The sequence below is a fragment of the Larus michahellis genome, chromosome W (genome assembly GCF_964199755.1).
Source record: "Larus michahellis chromosome W, bLarMic1.1, whole genome shotgun sequence".
NCBI lineage: Eukaryota > Metazoa > Chordata > Aves > Charadriiformes > Laridae > Larus > Larus michahellis.
In genome coordinates, this window is record NC_133929.1 from 3,882,766 (window position 1) to 3,902,423 (window position 19,658).

The 19,658-nt window shown below is 40.6% G+C and overlaps 1 protein-coding gene across 12 annotated transcripts in view; it reads left to right on the forward strand.

Moving 5' to 3' along the window:
• LOC141735678 (putative global transcription activator SNF2L2) overlaps nt 1-19,658 on the forward strand; it is a 208,845-nt gene that overhangs the window by 60,696 nt on the left and 128,491 nt on the right. For 11 of the 12 annotated variants that reach the window (XR_012584808.1, XM_074568726.1, XM_074568722.1 and 8 more), the window contains 11 exons: nt 3,203-3,373; nt 4,746-4,799; nt 8,846-8,976; nt 9,178-9,238; nt 10,578-10,678; nt 11,025-11,172; nt 13,988-14,151; nt 15,034-15,100; nt 15,572-15,682; nt 18,380-18,622; nt 18,925-19,038. Coding sequence is in view for 10 of the 12 variants with exons in the window: in XM_074568726.1 (XP_074424827.1) it covers nt 3,203-3,373; nt 4,746-4,799; nt 8,846-8,976; nt 9,178-9,238; nt 10,578-10,678; nt 11,025-11,172; nt 13,988-14,151; nt 15,034-15,100; nt 15,572-15,682; nt 18,380-18,622; nt 18,925-19,038 (1,365 nt within the window). In the remaining 2 variants the exon portion in view is untranslated. Of the gene's footprint in view, nt 1-3,202; nt 3,374-4,745; nt 4,800-8,845; nt 8,977-9,177; nt 9,239-10,577; nt 10,679-11,024; nt 11,173-13,987; nt 14,152-15,033; nt 15,101-15,571; nt 15,683-18,379; nt 18,623-18,924; nt 19,039-19,658 lie in introns of those variants that run through there. The other variant, XM_074568735.1, reaches the window with a different exon arrangement.

The window sequence follows — 19,658 nt, forward strand, 5'->3', positions numbered from 1 at the left end:
GTTGGGGTTGTTCAGCCTGGGGAAGAGAAGGCTCCGGGGAGACCTTATAGCAGCCTTCCAGGGTCCTACAAGAAAGCTGGAGAGGGACTTTTTACAAAGGGGGGGCCTACAGGAAGGATGGGGAGGGACTCTTTATCAGGGAGTGTTATGGTAGGACACGGGGTAACGGCCTCAAACTGAAGGATTTAGATTAGATATCAGGAAGAAATTCTTTACTGTGAGGGTGGTGAGGCACTGGAACAGGTTGCCCAGGGAAGCTGTGGATGCCCCATCCCTGGAAGTGTTCAAGGCCAGGCTGGATGGGGCTTTGAGCAGCCTGGTCTAGTGGGAGGTGTCCCTGCCCATGGCAGGGGGGTTGGAACTAGATGATCTTTCAGGTCCCTTCCAACCCGAACCATTCTGTGATTCTGTGATTCTGTGATTCTGCTTTGCAACTCCTGTACCCGTGCCTGTAGGATCGAAGTAGGTTGTCCATCCCACTTCCTCATGTCCTCCCGGTGGTCACGCAGGTAGAACCACAGGGTGCCTCATGGTGTGTACCCTCTGTACTCCCTCTCTTGAGTGGGGAAATGCCTGTTCCTAATAGCTGAGATGCTGGCCCGTACAGGTGGGGAGTAGGACATATTCTCTTCAAGTTGCTGGACCTTCAGGGACAGTTTCTCCACAGCTGAGACAAGGGGGGAAGAGAGACTTTCTTCATATCGCCGGAGCCGGCCAGCCACCTCATCCACCGTTGGTCCCTCTTCGCCTTTCCATTCCATTACTGCCAGTGAGTTGGCATATGATGATGGTGCGCTCCGTACAAACTTCCGCCACACGGGCCTTGTGCATTGGACCTCATCAGGGTCTGTGGGTAACTGTGCATTGTCCAGGTCATAATAAATCATCTCCCGCACGGCTAATTCTCTCAGGTCCTGGATACCTCTTTCCATGGTAGTCCACTTGCTTGGGTGACATACAACATCCTCACTGAAGGGGTACCTCTCCCTTACGCCTGACAGGAGTCTCCCCCAGAGGCTGAGGGCTTGGGTCTTCTTCCCAATTGCCTTGTCAATGCCGCCTTCCCTAGACAGGGATCCCAGCTGCCTGGCTTCCCTACCCTCTAATTCCAGGCTACTGGCCCCGTTATCCCAGCACCGGAGCAGCCAGGTGACAATGTGCTTACCTGAAAGTCGGCTGAAATCTTTTCGCATATCCCGCAGCTCACTCAAGGATTGGGATTGGGTGATTATCTCTGGTTCTGCCTCTTCCTCCTGTTCTCGTGATGGCCCTGGTTCATCATCATCTCTTACTAAGCGAACTGATTTCTTCGTGTACTTCTTCTTCTGTATGGGGGCAACTGATACTGGCACGGGTTGGTTCCCTGGGTCAGCTGCATCGGCTGTCACCAGGGTTGGAATAACCACATTGCCTGCCCCAGGGTTGCAGTAGCTGCAGTGTCTGTCGGTCTGGTTTCCATCTCTTTCCCCTGAGGGTGCTGCGTAACACTGAGCAGTGCCTGGTAGATACTGGCCAGGGCCCAGCACAGTGTGGTGAGTTGTGCCTCTCTGGAGCAGCCACAGCATTTCCCCTTCAGATATTCTACCGCTTTATCAGGGTCCTGTAATTGTTCAGGGGTGAAGTCCCAGACCACTGGAGGTGAGAAGTTCTCTAGGTACCTGCCCGTGTCCTCCCACATGCCCTGCCACCCCTGACTATCCAGCCTCGGGGCAGATCTCCGGGTGGCAGTCTTAAATAGCTGTTTAACCCTAAACAAGACCTGGGACATATTCAAGAGACATAACATTAGGACCAGGCTGGTTTGAGCATCCCAAGGATATTCAAAATTCTCAAAAGCTGCCATACCTGACCCAAAGGAGAAAAGGGAGGCAAAAGACCTGGGGAAAGTGTCCTCCCCTGTTTCCCCCATAGATCAAGTGTGATTATTAATAAATTCTGAGACACTGTTCCCGAGGTACGGACAGGACAGCAATACCACATCAACGCCCCAAACTAACTGCCTGAACAGTGATGTTATCATATTGTAAGCTGATATCGCACAGGACAGCAAAATGATAATCCTGATCCCTCTCCCACAGGTGATAAACAGCATTGTGGGGAGTACATAAAACATGTAGGTATTTACATAACCCAGCCACGAGAACAAACTAAGCAACATGGTGACCAGCGACTATTTACCTAATATAATAAATGAACACAACAATTTTTTTTTAACAAGCTCTGGTCATATTTGTCGTTATCTCAACCCTTTGAGCCCCACGTTGGGCGCCAAAAAGGACTGTCGTGCTTTAGCCTCAGACGGCAACAAAGAACCACATGGCCTCTCTCTCAACCACCTCCCCCACACCCTCCCCCACCCACCGTGGGGGGAGAATCGGAAGGAAAAGACCAAAGCAGTTTAACAGAACAGCAAAGGGAACAAGAAAACAACAACAACAACATGGATAGAGGAGGGTACAAACAGGATTACTTTACCACCGCTCACCGACTGGACCCAGGATGCCCCAGCCCGCTCCCAAGCAGTGACTTCCTGCCCCCTCCCCCGGCAGCTCCCAGCTATGGACTGGGCATGGCTCACATGGGATGGAATATCTGTGTCCCTGCCAGAGCCTGGGGAAATGAACCTTATCCCTGCCGGAACCAGGACATATACACAAGTAATATTTCCTGCTATGCCCTAACAAGATACTTATGCAGTGCTGTAGGGATATGGGAATTGCTGAACTGACTCAGAGATGTGGCTGATCTGGTCTGATATCCTGTTTCTAACAGTGGCCAGCATCAGATTCTCCACAGGAAGATGAAACAACACCAGAGTAGATAGATGATGCATAATCTGTCCTAAGGAAAATTTATTGGTAACACCTGATGGATAAAGATTATTACTTATACTGGGTAAAGGACCAAATAAGAGTTAGGCATCTGGCTCCCATTATCTTTCTATGACAGTGAGGGATAAATGTACTTCATGCTTTTGAAAAATCTTCTCTGTAGGAGTCTTATCAGTTCCCTCAGTTTACCGGCATTGTAACTTGTCTGATGTGCTGTTGTATAATTTTTTTCCATTCTCAGTCCTGTTGTAGAATGTCATCCCCTGCAAGAGTAGGAGATATTTAAGGTAACACATCATCATTGAGACTGCAATTGTAGGTTCTTCTTAGGAACACTTCTCTCATGGATGATGTTTGTCCTATATTGCTAGGCTGAAGATGAAGAAGGCTACCGTAAGTTGATTGACCAAAAGAAAGACAGACGCCTAGCCTACTTATTGCAGCAGACAGATGAGTATGTGGCTAATCTGACCAATCTGGTATGGGAGCACAAACAGGCACAAGCAGCCAAAGAGAAGAAAAAGAGGAGGAGAAGAAAGAAGGCAAGTAGCTAAAATTAACATTTTTATCCCACTTCCCTATCAAACCCCATTTTAACATTGGTAAATGCAGTGATCTCCAGTTGTCTTACAGAGATCAGAGTGTCTGAAATCTGCATTGCCAAATTCTTAGCATTGAATGAATTCATATTTCTCTGAAGTCTGCTGTAGGAAATACTGTATTTTTGCCATGCTGACATTATTCCAAAGATGGAAAGAAAATTAGATTAGAAACCTGTGGGTTGTAAACATTTGAATTACTGATAAACTTCCTATAGGCAAAAATGGGCCAACCATGTAAATTAGGAATAAGTTATGAGAGTTCAAACTAGAGTATATCAGAAAAGGCTAGTATATTCAAGTGTAACATATAGAACTGCTTACTTAGACCTGTAGATTCTTAACTCAATTCCATATTTGGTTTGTAGGGCTGTTAGAAATAGCCAGAGAAAGAGAACTTTAATAGGTGTATTTTGTATAAATGGGTATTCTACAAGTAGTATTGTTCATTGTCTACATTGTAACCAGTTAATTTAAGCCTTTTGAAAATCTACTTTGTATGTTATTAAATATTTCTATCCCTGTCAGAGAGACTAGTTGGTAACTGAGCAAATTTATGAGAAAAATAAAAATAAGTGATAATTAAGTAATAATTTGTCATTTTTGTGACACCTAAATTCCTTTCCTGTTCCAGAGGATGAGTAAGATGACCTTAATAGCCCATTTCCATCTCTAGTTTTCATGGTGTGAATGATCTTACTATCACCTATAAGAAAAAGAGTCTTGGAGGTTTCATGTGCTTGTATATAAACGGACTGCTGTAGCTAATATTCCTGACAATTTAACTTTGCATAGTTTGGACACCAAAAATATATACCATTTAAAATGTTAATATATGCATTGCTTAAAAGCAATCCTCTACATGTGGTAATAAAAGCCAATATATAATAAATGGCCAATTTTGAAATGACTGACATAAAAAATATTCCTTATAGATAGAAGGGACTCTATCTATCTCCAAGACAGCTGTACATTTTGTTAAGAATATATTTTTAACAGAGAAAATGGCCTGTGCTTCCAAAGTAAAGCTGTAGCTTCTCCTGGACCAGAAATACAGTAGGCTAGCCATGTACCAGGCACAGATTTACCAAGGCAACTAAGAGGGTTGTAGATTTCCCATTAAGATTGCTAAGTACTGTGAATGCAGTAGTATCTGTATATATATCCCCCCTACATTCATCAATATCTTTATTTACATTCATCCCAGGCTGTGAAAATGCAAAGTAAAAAACTGTTCATGCTCTAGAATGCTTTCATCATATAAAGTGGTTTTTGTGCTCATAGCTTGACTATAATAGTTTTGTCTCTGTTGTAGAAGGCAGAAGACAATGCAGAAGGAATGGGAGCTGGTCTTGGTCCTGATGGAGAGGTGTGAATTTTACAAGCCTTTTTAGTTTGTGGGGTTGGTTGGCTTTTTTAATTTTCCCAGAACTTGTTATAACTTATAGTGACAGTAAAAGATTAAAGTGTATGCCAGACATCTGATCTCTTTGTTCAGTTAGTACTCTGTAGGGCTTTTGCATGTGACTAAGAGCCACATACACACTCAGAGAGAGTGCAAAAATGAAACTGATTTGGGGAAATTAATTTAAAAGGTGCCTGCACATTTGGAATCTCTAAGGTCAAGGTTAGCAAGCGTGCATGCTAAGGTCCCCATGAGACACACACAGAGATCACAATATTAATCAATTCAGTCTTATTTGAAAGAAAAGAAAATACAGTAAAATGAATGTACAAGCATACATAGAATAGAACAGAATAGAACAGAATATTACTTTCTGTGCTAAGACATGGATAGCTAACCTATACCTCATAGGATGAGTCTGATGGAATGCTGCTTGAACCTCAGCACATCAGTGATTCAGGCAGTTCTTTAGCTCAGTCCTTTCAGACACTTCACGTCAGCGGTTTAGGGTTTTTTGTTTGTTTTTGCTTTTTAAAAAGCAAATACTGCCTCACAACCTACTTTGTTACAGATGTGAAGCTATTGCTGCCTCTTGCTGCGTTATATGCTTGCTGAGGCCCTCAGTGATCAGAAAGAAGTGGGCCAGATAACCAGTAGACAAACATGTGTCACATAACCAAAAATATAACAAACCCCCCCAACAGATGTTGGGCATATATCCAAATCTTAGGCCATGTGACCAGAGGCTTCATGTAAGTCAGGTCGCATACCAAGAATAGAATAGAACAGAATAGAATAGAATAGAATAGAATAGTTCAGTTGGAAGGGTCCTACAACGATCATCTAGTCCAACTGCCTGACCACTTCAGGGCTGACCAAAAGCTAAAGCACGTTATTAAGGGCATTGTCCAAATGCCTCTGAAACACTGACAGGCACGGGGCATCGACCTCCTCTCTAGGAAGCCCCTTCCAGTGTTTGACCACCCTCTCGGTAAAGAAATGCTTCCAAATGTCCAGTCTAAACCTCCCCTGACGTAGCTCTGAACCATTCCCACGCTTCCTGTCCCTGGATCCCAGGGAGAAGAGCTCAGCACCTCCCTCTCCACGTCCCCTCCTCAGGAAGCTGTAGAGAGCAATGAGGTTGCCCTCAGCCTCCTTCTCTCCAAACTAGGCAAACCCAGAGTCCTTAGACGCTCCTCATAGGACATGCCTTCCAGCCCTCTCACCAGCTTTGTTGTCCTCCTCTGGACGCATTTGATTACCTTAACATCCTTTTTAAATTGTGGGGCCCATAGAAGGATATTAAATTAGTTAGGCAGGACTTTCCCTTTGTGAACCCATGTTGACTGTGCCTGATGATTGCATTGTCCTTTAAGTGCCTTTTAATAGCACCCAGTATGATATTCTCCATATTTTTTCCATGTAATGAGGTTAATCTAATAGGTCTTTAGTTTCCTGGGTCATCCCTCATGCCCTTCTTGTAAATTGGAATAACATTCAGTAGCTTCCAGTCAGCAGGGACCTCCCCAAACTCCCAAGACCTTTGGTAGATGATTGAAAGGGGTCCTGCTTTAACATCCACTAACTCCTTCAGTACTCTGTTTTGTTCCCTAATAGTAGTTTCTACTATGAACAAAGTATCATATCTTCAGTTTGTCCTTTGTTAATTTAGCAACTCTCAATTTCATCAAATAGAGGCTATATGCCCATGAATTCCTCTGACAAAAGGCCCCCACCAGAATCTGGAAGATTACCCAATTACAATTTAAAGCAATTTACAGCAAGGATGACTGACTAAACACAGAAGTCTGAAAGCATCAGGAAAAGAGAAAGAAAGACTATGAGAGAGTGTGCGTGAGAGACAGAGCTTCACTTTTTCTTCACTTTTTTAAAGTGAGAATTATACCTGTCCTTAAGTTTTGTGGAGCGTGGAGTCAAGGTCTCTGGTTTCGGGTTTGGACCTGCTGGCTTTCCTTCCTTTCTTCTTTTCTTCTGCTTCTCTCTCTCTCTCTGTTGCTATGTGCAGACACCATATTTGTATGAAAAACATATTGATTCTTATGGAGTCTTGTTAGATTTACATGTGTTAACAAAAAGGATCTCTTAAAAGCTCTGTTTGGGGCGGTACAGTCAGAGAATAAAAGATGACTGTTAATCCTGATCTGAGTCATGGGAGTGGTATATGGGTTCTCCTGGGAACAAAAGGGAGGTTCCAGAGAGGCATTACCTTGGAAATCCCACCCAGAGCAGCATTATCAAGAGCTACCAGCTCTTCCTAGCTCTCTCTATATACTGAGAGTTGTCCAAAGAAGGAGACTGTACTGTCATGTGTGGAAGGAGAATTGCATGATCATACATTCTCATCCCATGCCCATCATAGGTATTGCTATCCCTGAAGTAGCACAGGAGAGTGTCCAATTGATTCAGAAGCCATTGATATCGACTACTAATCAAGCTCATTTACTCCTCTTCATTGCTCACAGCTCCTGCTTGATTTTCCCTTACGCATGGCTGGGCAAACCTTACTGTTTAATATTTGCAGCTTCGGATCTGATCTTCTACTTCAGCCAGCATGACCGTGGGTCAGTGGTTTGCCTGAGCACAAGCTGGGAGCTTTGTGTTACAGTAGGAAGGAATTTGTAGAAGTCATATACCATTGCCATAGCTTTTTTTATAACCAGGAGAAAACCACTTTGGATTAACATTGTTGCTAACTTGTTTCTCTTCAAAGAGTTGAAGTCTATATAACAAAGGTACTGAGTATGCTGAAAAAATCCTTTTCGGCTTTGGCAGACACTTAAAAATAAATGTTTTTCCTGAGATAAAAGTCCGTGTACAGCGCATTACTTATTTTTCAAAATGCACCTGTAAACACAACAAATTATATCATCTCATTACTAGAAAATACACTGTTGACATTGCACATCAATTCCCTTTCTGGCATAGGGTAAAATATACTGTCACAAAGGCTTCTCAAGATACCTGAAGGTACTTTGTCCCTCAGAAGCAACTGAAAATGAAGTTTTCCCATGTTGTTCTTTGAACAGTTAGCGCACTCTTTTTTTTTTTTTTCAGTAGAATTGGAGGACATATGCTGCCTCATTAAGAGCTATAGTGTTATGCCCTTTTTTACTCATTTATGTGTAAACACAACTTGAAAAGTCTGCTTATTAGTTTACTTAGTCTTATCTACACATGAAAGTGTGTTATCTTTGCTGGTGTAGTTAAAAAAGTAGAGCCACATCCTTTAATGTATATACAGTTGCACCAGGGAAATGTACATGTACTGCTGTAACATAATCATTTCTAGAAGGGGGAGTAAGTTTTATACTCACTGTAAGTCATCTTTATACCTGTTCAAATTTTTTTTCCAATTTTGTGTTTATATATTTTGGGAAAATGTTCTTTATTGTGCAAATTATTATTAAAAAGAACATATTTAGCCAAAATAGTTTGTAAAGTAGAAAATCTGTGGTTTGAGCAGGCCAAAGAAGTATCAGAGACATAATTTTGTTGTTTTTCTTTTGTTAGAGCACCAGAGTAAGTGAAAGGGAGTCAAGACAGTGAATCTTTAACTAAGTCTTCTTTACTTTAGAAGTTAATTAAAATCTTATAGCTCCATTTCTTCATACATAAAGAAAGAAATAGGCTGAAAGGTCAATGTTTTTTCATCTTACAAATCTTCATCAGTATAAGCAGCAAGAGTGAAAGGACTGTAAGTGTAATATACTTTCTCTCTTCTTTCAGAGAGGTCAAGTTACTTTTCCACACTGCTCTCATTCATTTACTTGGAATACTGTGATACATGTGTGAATATTAAATGTAGAGATATGTTACACACAGAAATACTGTGACTTAGTGTTGACTTGGTAGCAGTATGGGAAACTGAGGCTTCAGTAACACATTAACTTATTCAGAGTCATAACTTTGCAGTTGTGTTAGTTCTCTTCATTAACTGTGGCAAACACAGGAAGACCAGTTATCTTATACAATTTCATATGAATTTTTAGCCCATAGATGAGAGCAGTCAGATGAGTGACCTTCCAGTCAAAGTTACTCACACTGAAACAGGCAAAGTTCTTTTTGGACCAGAAGCACCAAAAGCAAGTCAGCTAGATGCTTGGTTGGAAATGAACCCTGGGTAAGTAGCTAGCAAACCAATGGGGTATTTTTATTACTAGGGGGGTGTCAACTGTATTGTTATTTTTAATGAAACTGTCTTTTTTATCTATTCCATTTTCCTTTTAATTTACTACTTGTAAGTTGAGTAGGAAATGTATTGAATCTATTCCATTCCTCCCTTTGTATTTCTAATTTGTATTCTTTCGTCTTCTCTGTACAGCTATGAAGTTGCTCCCAGGTCAGACAGTGAAGATGAAAGTGGCTCTGAATATGAGGAGGAGGTAGGTATGCTTTTCTTCAAATTTCATTTTTAGTAGTGCAGTAGAGCAAAACCCACATTATTTTCCTGTATGTTCCTTTTTTCATAGGCTTGAAGAAAAGCAGTAGCAAATGTCTAATTGTTTTAAACTATGCAAACAGCAAAATACATCCTTTTTGCAGTGCTGCTCATTGCATAGCATGTCTTTGATATGTGCTGTAAATGCCTACCTGATAATCTGAATGAGGGGAAAAGAGAATAAAGAGAATTTGTTTTACTCTCATATCATCAGAGTAAAAATAATGAAATAATCATGAAAGAACAGACAAGAAGGTTCTTATTTTAAAATACACCTCTGTAAAGGAGGTATGGTGGCTCTGTGCTGAATAAAGTTAACAGCTTTCATCTTCTAGATGCGTCTTGTATCTGTTATGTAATACTTTTCTAGAGAAAGCACTGCTTTCCTAGTCTTAACATTGAAGTATTTCCTGTTGAGGGGATGAGAAAAGACAAATTTTATTGATTGTGGTGTGATTCTGACTTGGGTGCTTTGAGTCAGTAAATGGCAAAGGTTTATTAGGATCATTTGCTAGAATACACCTTCATTTTTACAGCTCCACATCAGCATTTTGAAGCTTTCAGGGTCATTTTCTGGTTTTTTTTTCCTTGGTAATTCTTAAGTAGGGATGAAATAGGGCTAATGTAATAAGACAGCTAGGATATTTGTCTGCTTATATCATCTTTGATAGATGCAATATTATAGAGCAATATTTTACTGTTTAATTGTTAAGAATTTAAAATGTTCCACAACACCTTTTTTCTTCAAATGGTTCAAGCATTGTTAGAAAGCTCCCAGTAAAATCAGAAAAATTTACCCATTTGTCATGTTGCAACTATAGCTAGAAGTGAAACTATAAATAAAGATAAAAAATATAATCTGTTTTAAAAAAAAATAATAAACCAGAAGCTTAAACCAGCATGAAAGCAGGAGCTCTTGCCAGTTTTTTAAGCTGTCTTACAGTATCGTGCATCTTGAATATGGTATAAAAATATGCATAATATCAGTCTGCTCTATGAGCAGGATAGGTAGAGTAAGATTTTTATAAATGAGAACATTGAAGAGGAAAATATTTTTTCTTGAAGTATTGTGACTTTCTATTAGTTAATCTATGTAAATTTTTTTTTTGTTTTGTTGTAGTGTATCAAGATAGCTGTCAGTTGAACTTTTTGGTTCGGGTTCTTGTCGGTATAAAGCATTGTTCAATGAAAACTGTTAATAAATATGTGAGTGTAAGCCAAAGTTACGACTGAGTAGCATTGGAGAGTACAACATTTTCCTGTCCTTGTTCCTGCTTCTCTAGGAAGATGAAGAAGAATCAAGTAGGTTAGAAGCAGATCAGAAGATACTTCTGGATCCTAACAGTGAGGAAGTTTCTGAGAAAGATGCTAAACAAATCATTGAGTGAGCTTTGGATTCTGCCTTTTTTTTCTCTTTTTTTCTTTTTCTCTCCTCCCCCCCTCTGCCCCGAATGGTGATTTCCTATCAGGGCTCTCAAAATTAGCTTGCTCTAGATTACCATGAGTGGCTGGTTGTTGTAGCACCTGTGACATGCACCTGCAGAAGAAGGGATATGACCGCTCGGTAGTACTTGTGCAATATTTAAAAAGTAGCGTGCATTCTTCTAAGGGCAAACTTCCCATAGCTGAGAATTTCTACTGCCTCTTTACTACTTGTATAAATAAGTGAACTATATTGAAAAATATATGTATTTGTGGGGATTTACCTTTATTCTTTGTCTGCTTTCCAGGACAGCCAAACAAGATGTGGATGATGAATACAGTATGCAATATAGTGCTAGAGGGTCTCAGTCCTACTACACTGTTGCTCATGCAATCATAGAGAGGGTGGAGAAGCAGTCTTCTCTTCTTATTAATGGTACACTAAAACATTATCAGGTAAGAAATATAGTTGGAGTTAGCTTAAGTAGTTCCAAACCCTTTTATTCAAAATAATACCCTGCTCTACAGCTGACAGTTACATAATAATGTCCAGGTTCCTATATAATATACTTTTCATTGAGTAAAGTATGTTAAAACATTTAAGACTTGCCTTATCCTAGGTATTTAATTACAGTGCTTAAAATGACAAACTTTTTGAAAATGTGGGCAGAAACACAAGAAATCTATTAGGTTAGAAATTGATGATGCATGTAGTCTTCTATCCTAGATCAAATTTCATACATACCACTTGAATAATATCAACTTTCTATATATACCTGTAAACATCTCTCTTCATTGCAGACCAATAGTGGTTTAGTTTTGCTCTCTGTATTGGGTTTGCATGGCAAGGTTTTGGTAGCAGGGGGCTACAGGGGTGGCTTCTGTGTGAAGCTGCTAGAAGCTTCCCCTAAGTCCAATAGAGCCAATGCCAGCTGGCTCCAAGATGGACCCGCCACTGGCCAAAGCTGAGCAAATCAGCGACAGCGGTTGCATATCTGTGATAACATAGTTAAGAAGGGAAAAAAGAAACCTGCACAATTGCAGCTGCAGAGAGGAGTGAGAATATGTGAGAGAAACAACTCTGCAGACACCAAGGTCAGTGAAGGAGGAGGGAGAGGAGGTGCTCCAGGCTCCCCTGCAGAGATTCCCCTGCAGCCCCTGGTGAAGACCATGGTGAGGCAGGATGTCCCCCTGCAGCCCATGGAGGACCCCACTCCGGAGCAGGTGGATGCTCCCAAAGGAGGCTGTGACCCTGTGGGAAACCCACGCTGGAGCAGGCTCCTTGCAGGACTTGTGACCTCCGTGGGGGACCCACGCTGGCACAGTCTGTTCCTGAAGGACTGCACCCCATGGAAGGGATCCACGCTGGAGCAGTTCGTGAAGAAATGTAGCCTGTGAGAAGGACTCATGTTGGAAAACTTCATGGAGAACTGTCTCCTACAGAAGCAACACGTGATGAACCAACTGCAACCCCCATTCCCCATCCCCCTGCACTGATGGGAGTGAACTTAAGCCCAGGAAGAAAGGAGGGGTGGGGGGAAGGTGTTTTTAAGATTTGGTTTTATTTCTCATTACCCTACTCTGATTTGATTGGTAATAAATTAAATTAATTTCCCCAAGTCAAGTCTGTTTTGCCCATGATGGTACTTGGTGAGCGATTTCTCCCTGTCCTTCTCTCGACCCACGAGCCTTTTGTTATATTTTCTCTCCCCTGTCCAGCTGAGGAGGGGGAGTGATAGAGTGGCTTTGGTGGGCACCTGGCATCCAGCCAGGGTCAACCCACCACACTTTCCTTCCCATCAACCCAGTATTTGGATTTTTGCTCATTCTTTTCATTGATTATTTTTTAAACAATCTTTTTCTTCTTTTAATATTTAAAAATTTAACAATTTGAGCTTTTGGCACTTCAGCGTGGATCTCTAGTGATTGTTTTATATACAGATTGTTACTATTACAGATAAGGTGCACGCTTTTCCAGAGAGCTTTACAGCAAGCGTGTTGAGGCCTGGTTTTGGTTCTTGTCCTATCGCTTTGACTCTTATGCCCTTCAGTTTCCTCTAGATCTGATCCATTTTTTTCTGCCTGACTTTCCTTCTCTTTTTTTTTTCCTTTTTCACATGTTTTTCATTCTTGGCTTTAGTTAGGCTGCCTCTTCCTTCTGCACATCAGTACATGTCAGTGAAGGGGTGATTGATGACCCAGGAAAGAACTTCTCTATTATCAGTTCTGCAGCCACTTGTAAGTGGGAAACAACTGCAGAAAAAGTTCTGCTTGACTGTTGTTGCCCTGAGTTCAGTAAAGACAGTCTTCAGAGAATTTAGTACCTAAATATAAATCAATCAGCATATGTGTGAAGCTGATAGATTGGCTGTATTATTTTGTATAAATTTTCATGGATACAACGGATTACTTTTGACATACAATGTTTTCCCCATACTTCTTAGCTGAACTTTCTCAGACCTGTTAATTTACTTCTCTCCCCATGCATGAGACTCATCAAACATCTGGATCATGGAAGTGGGAATGTCCAGATTACACTTGTATGGGATAATGTGATACATACATGCAGAGAAGGCTGTGTGACAAGAAAGTAGTCAGCATGCTAGGATGCAATAGAGTGAGTGTGCCTTCTAGCTAGCCCAGCTAGGTAGATCCTGCTTACTACACTGTTGTGGCTTCTTCCCAGCTCTGGGATTCTACATGCCAGGCATAGTTGGTCAGTGGACCTCTTCTGACCATGGAGTTGTGGACAGCAAACACTAAATGGGTGCGTACTACAAGAGTTTTCAAGATGCACACTCAGGGGGTGTGAAGTGGAACCAAATGTGAGTCTTATGGCCAGTGCATGAGGCTTGATAGGTTTGGTTTTGAGAAAGTTTTGGTTGAGGCAGAGATCTGACATAAAATTTTACTTCAAAGGTTTTAAATTTGACAGTGTCTAAATTAACAAATAGAATCTTTTAGAGGTAAGGGTTAAGAAACCTGAAGTATGGATGGCAGCATTAGTCTGCCTACAGTACAAAAAAACTTCAGTATCTATAAAATATGACTTTGTAGCATGTGCCATACTGGCCCTAAATAGCAGTGATGACTTTCATATAGATGTAAGTCATATCACCTTTCCCAAGACGTATTTGGAACTGCATGCACATAGTACTGTGGAAGGAAAACCAGCATCTAAGTAGTAAGAGAAGTAAGAACCTCGCTTCTGTAATATTAGTACTACCTACCTCTGTGGATTTCAAATAATTGAAATGATTATTCATTTCAGCTCCAGGGCCTGGAATGGATGGTTTCACTCTATAATAACAATTTGAATGGAATTTTAGCTGATGAAATGGGACTAGGAAAAACCATACAGACTATTGCACTCATCACTTATCTGATGGAACACAAAAGACTCAATGGCCCCTATCTCATCATTGTTCCCCTTTCGTAAGTAAACTTATTCTGCTATTATTCTGTGTATTGTAGTTTGGTTTCTTAGCAACATATACTTTTTTCTCACATAATGACAAGATGAGGCACATCTTGGAATTGCACTGAGCGTGTACTCTGAATTTAGCCTGTGATTATTTCTTCCTAACTGATTGTCTAGCTTTGGAAAAGTGACCGGATGGCTAATAAAAGCACTTTGTTTCATTACTTTTCCTGTTCACTCTGCTGACATGCTATATAGTATGTCCTACTTCACTGTTACTTACTCCTCACATTAGCCACAACAGAAGAATGATACTTTTTTTTTAAATATTACATGCTTGTAGTTTTTCCCATTCTGGGAACCTTTCGAAGTTGCTGAAACTTGAGTGACCTTAGTTATTTTAAAACTCTTTCTTCCTTCTCTTCTCCCCCCATAAGATGCATATTAGACCAGGTTGGTGCTGCCTTGGCACGTCCAATGACTTCACAAACAAAAAGGTTATCTTCTGTTCCTATATCATACTGGCAAACACACTATCAGCTTACAATGACACATAAGTCTTTCTGTGTAGATATATCTTCCCCTTAATATGTATCAAAATACAAAGGTATACTTCAAATACTTTGCTGAATTGGTCTGAAAGGGACCCCTGAATATAAGGGGAAGAGACATTTTCCCCACTTTATTTTTATTTCCTCCCCTCTCAAATAAAGATACATATATCCTGATACAATATATTATGTGCTTCTTTTTAAATATACTGTTTATTATAGGGGGTGTAAGAAGTATGTTGAGAATCCAGCATTGTGGGAAACAGATGGCATAATTATGAAGTTTAAATTATTTTTTAACAAATAATGAAATATATTACTTTTACCTATTAATCTTGTATTTAGAACTTTATCCAACTGGACATACGAATTTGACAAATGGGCTCCTTCTGTGGTGAAAATATCTTACAAGGTTTGATTTATTTTTTTATATCGACATAAAGCTGAAAGAATAAAGCATGAGAGTTAATCATCCCAAAATTGCTGTAATTAACTGTAATTGCTTTTGGTTAGCGAAATGCAGAATAAAATTGTTAAATACCATATTGCAAGGATTTGCTGAGAACAATACAAATGATAAATACTGCACATTTTGTATACAGCTGAATATTTTGTTGTTTGGTTGCAGTTCCTATAAAGTTAAGCAATTATTAAGTAGACTAGACTGCCGGCTGCATGCTTCCATTCCCATGTAAACAGAGCTTTACAGTCCAGCAGCTGGTTAGGGAAACCACTCTTGAAGGAGTATGGAATATATCAATACATTTGGTATGATTTTGCAGGATTACAAGGTCATATATTGTCTCTTTCTCTGCTAATTCATGACTGTACCGCATAGAAATATAGGTATATCTGTTTTCTTCATCCTTTGTCTCTCTTTTAGGGGACACCTGCCATGCGTCGCTCACTTGTTCCTCAGCTTCGAAGTGGAAAATTTAATGTTCTTTTAACTACTTACGAGTACATAATAAAGGACAAACATATTCTTGCTAAGGTAAGGAATGTCTGTCATCCCTTAACAGCTAACCCTTAAAGACATCATCTTATTTGGTGCCTAGGACAAAACATCTAGTTTTGATTTATAGTCCTGAATTGCTGTTTTGTCTTGCTAAAAATTAACCATTTCATCTACTTTTTCACTTCCCTGTTGACAACTGGATCTCTCCCTCCTTGAAAAATTTCCTGGATGTAATTCAGAGAATAATATTATTGCTCTGGAATTTTGTCAGTACTGTAGACTTACCTGTCTTTAGAAAAGTGTGATTTTTCTTTCCACTGCCTGATAGCATTTATCCTAATCTGTCATCCTGACTCTTACTTTTCTAGTTCTGTTTCTGAGCTGAAGCTCGCTGTTATTGCAACCTCTCCAGCTGCGTGGTGTGTTTTTCCCAAGTGACCACCTATATAATGAATTTGATATCCAGACACTTTATTACATAAGACTCAATTTTTAAAAGCTCACAAAATGATATGTGGATATTGGTGCCTCAGATGTAATGAATTGTTTTGAAAACTGTATGGTAGCGTAAGAGTATTTTATAAAATACACACAAACCAGACCAGGTAGGTATGTTTTGCCATACTGTGAAACCTTGTGATTGTATTGTCTTCCTTTTATACTATTATATATTTAGATGGCTCATTGTTCCTCTCTGGAACATAGACAGTACATGATCTTAGCATAATTCTGAATGGTTGAAAACAGCTTTAGTCTGCACAGTTTTTCTATCCCTCTAGGTTTTGCCCACCATTACTAAAAGATAAGAGCAGGGAACAGCAGTGTGGCACCAACTTTTTCTGTGCAATGGGGCTATGTAGCATCTGATGAAAGCACTTGAGGACTACAAACTGAGACCTTATTGGTCATGTGATCAGTACATCATAGTCTTGTTATTTTGCTGTTTACCATATGACTCAAATGTTGCACATAACTACAAACAGAGATATCCTCTGGTTTATGACTGGCATGCCCTTAACATAGGAATTTAGGGATCTGGGGGTGCTGGTCGACAGCAGGCTCAGTGCGAGTCAGCAGCGTGCCCTGGCAGCCAAGAGGGCACACCGCATCCTGGGGTGCATCAAACACAGCATAACCAGCCGGATAAGAGAGGTGATGATCCTGCTGTATTTAGCGTTGGTGCGGCCTCACCTTGAGTACTGTGTGCAGTTCTGGGCCCCACAATTTAAAAAGGATGTTAAGGTAATCAAATGCGTCCAGAGGAGGACAACAAAGCTGGTGAGAGGGCTGGAAGGCATGTCCTATGAGGAGCGTCTAAGGACTCTGGGTTTGCCTAGTTTGGAGAGAAGGAGGCTGAGGGCAACCTCATTGCTCTCTACAGCTTCCTGAGGAGGGGACGTGGAGAGGGAGGTGCTGAGCTCTTCTCCCTGGGATCCAGGGACAGGAAGCGTGGGAATGGTTCAGAGCTACGTCAGGGGAGGTTCAGACTGGTCACTAGGAAGCATTTCTTTACCGAGAGGGTGGTCAAACACTGGAAGGGGCTTCCTAGAGAGGAGGTCGATGCCCCGTGCCTGTCAGTGTTTCAGAGGCATTTGGACAATGCCCTTAATAACGTGCTTTAGCTTTTGGTCAGCCCTGAAGTGGTCAGGCAGTTGGACTAGATGATCGTTGTAGGACCCTTCCAACTGAACTATTCTATTCTATTCTATTCTATTCTATTCTATTCTATTCTATTCTATTCTATTCTGTTCTGTTCTATTCTATTCTATTCTTGGTATGCAACCTGACTTACATGAAGCCTCTGGTCACATGGCCTAAGATTTGGATATATGCCCAACATCTGTTGGGGGGGTTTGTTATATTTTTGGTTATGTGACACATGTTTGTCTACTGGTTATCTGGCCCACTTCTTTCTGATCACTGAGGGCCTCAGCAAGCATATAACGCAGCAAGAGGCAGCAATAGCTTCACATCTGTAACAAAGTAGGTTGTGAGGCAGTATTTGCTTTTTAAAAAGCAAAAACAAACAAAAAACCCTAAACTGCTGACGTGAAGTGTCTGAAAGGACTGAGCTAAAGAACTGCCTGAATCACTGATGTGCTGAGGTTCAAGCAGCATTCCATCAGACTCATCCTATGAGGTATAGGTTAGCACAGAAAGTAATAAAAACCATGGCAGTTTTCTTTCAACTTCTACTGTGACTGCATTAAAGTTTTATTTCAGAAGATGCAGTGACTTAGATGGCCTTAATTATGTTATTTCATTTGGGGGTTAGAAGAAAGGGATTAACTGAATCAAAGCAAAGTTCAGGGTTACTGTGTTTTGAGAGAATACAGTTATTTTGTCAGAAAATGCCTTTGCATCCTGTCTAGTTTCTTCTTTCTGACAGTTTCATTTGGATTTCTTGTGTTCTTTTTCTTACCCAGTAAGACAAATTATGACCTTATGGTGTCAGTCTCCTGAACTCCTCCCAAAAAATGAGGGGATTCACCTGTTGATGCAAGCTTATTTACAGATGTAAATACAAATACTATGTAGTATTTGTTTCTCCTCTTGTTGCTTGGGAGGCCACTAATGCTTGGATAATGTCAGATTTGTGTTTCCAGTCATTCAACAGGAATGACTGATGTTTCAGTTTTGAAATGTTCCTGTTTAAAACCTACTGGGAGGTAGGTTCTAATTCTGATGATATCTGACCTGCTTTTTCTTTACCGGCTTTTCTTCTTCTTGCAGATTCGATGGAAATACATGATAGTAGATGAAGGTCATCGAATGAAGAACCATCACTGCAAGCTGACTCAGGTCTTAAACACTCACTATGTGGCCCCTAGGAGGATACTGTTGACTGGGACTCCACTTCAGAACAAATTGCCTGAACTCTGGGCTCTTCTCAACTTCCTTCTCCCAACCATTTTCAAGAGCTGCAGCACGTTTGAACAGTGGTTCAATGCTCCATTTGCCATGACTGGAGAAAGGGTACTGTAACAGTTTGCTTAAAGTTCATTAGAAACAAACCATTAGGATGGAAACAAAAAGGAAGCCGTGTTATAGGAATAGTCTTTGAACTCTCCTTTGTGCTCAGAGAATTAGCATACTTAAAAGCCACCTTTATTACAGCTTTAAAATTCTTCATTAAAGTGTCTCCTTCTGGACTCTGAGTCAATTTAGTTGTAACACAACAAGTAATTACTTCAAACAATAATGACAAATAATCTAATCACAAAGACATTATATAACACACTGAGTTGCCTTGTTGTGACCTTTATAAACTTTTGTAGGTGGACTTAAATGAGGAAGAGACTATCCTGATCATTCGTCGTCTCCACAAAGTGCTCCGGCCATTTTTGCTAAGGAGACTGAAAAAAGAGGTTGAGTCCCAACTGCCAGAAAAGGTTTGCAATAGAAAGGGGTTTTATACTTTTATTTTGAGCTCTGTATAATATTGGTTTTTGAGACGCATCCTAGATAAGAGGACTTATTAAGTGTCCGTTGTTGTTGTGGTTTGTGTTTTTAATTCTGCAAAGAAGAAATATTGGCCACTGAGGAATCCTGATTTCTGCATTCTCAGTTTCAATCTGCAGTCCTACAGCTTTAATTCTGTATGTAGCCACCCAAGGTTTATATAAGACACACAGCTTGTTTCCATAGTATTTGGTTTCAAGGCATTAATGAAACCCAGTCATACCCTGAGGGTCAGATTGGGCCACTCATGCACTGAGAAGAAACTTTGCTCACTGACTTGTTTCACTGAAGCTCCTAAAGGACTGTGTGACATTCATAAATTTAGCAGAATTTTAGTGAACTTTTCAGGACTCTTGAGTTGTGTGAAGTATTTTTTTTTGCTTCTATATGTGTCTTGACCAGTTTGTGCATCTCAGAATGTAAAATTCAACATTGATTTGAAAGACCACTATTTTAATTTCCAGGCATCTCACTCTACCCACACCCCTGCCCTTATTTGTGATTTTGAGCCTCCTTCCCCTTTCGCCCTTCCCCCCAAACCTACAAAAAC